Genomic DNA, 270 nt, shown 5'->3' on the forward strand with positions numbered 1-270 from the left:
GCTGCTCCTGCTGCTGCTGCTGCTGATGATGATGATGATGTTGAGGGTGCTGCTGCTGCTGCTGCTGCTGTTGCTGCTGCATGCGGGAGCTGCTGCTGCTCTTCCTGCTGCATTTGCTGCAGCGCGAGCAGCAGATTTGGATCGTCTCCATTGCAGCAGCTCATCGCGAACTGCTGCTGCTGCAGTTCTTGCTGCAGTCCCTGCTGCTGCTGCTGCTGCTGCTGCTGCTGCTGCTGCTGCTGCTGCCAGCAGGCTCTCTTGCCCCCCAGG

At 61.1% G+C, this 270-nt stretch overlaps 1 protein-coding gene across 1 annotated transcript in view; it reads right to left on the reverse strand.

Moving 5' to 3' along the window:
- The window catches only part of EMH_0023210 (uncharacterized protein), a gene marked incomplete at both ends in the record, with an annotated part of 3861 nt that overhangs the window by 495 nt on the left and 3096 nt on the right, over positions 1-270 (reverse strand). Inside the window, one exon of the mRNA XM_013502088.1 lies at positions 1-268. Within this exon, the coding sequence (XP_013357542.1) occupies positions 1-268 (268 nt within the window). The remainder of the gene's footprint in view (positions 269-270) is intronic.

This window comes from Eimeria mitis, genomic scaffold (genome assembly GCF_000499745.2).
Source record: "Eimeria mitis Houghton genomic scaffold, Emh_scaff826, whole genome shotgun sequence".
Taxonomy (NCBI): Eukaryota; Apicomplexa; class Conoidasida; order Eucoccidiorida; family Eimeriidae; genus Eimeria; species Eimeria mitis.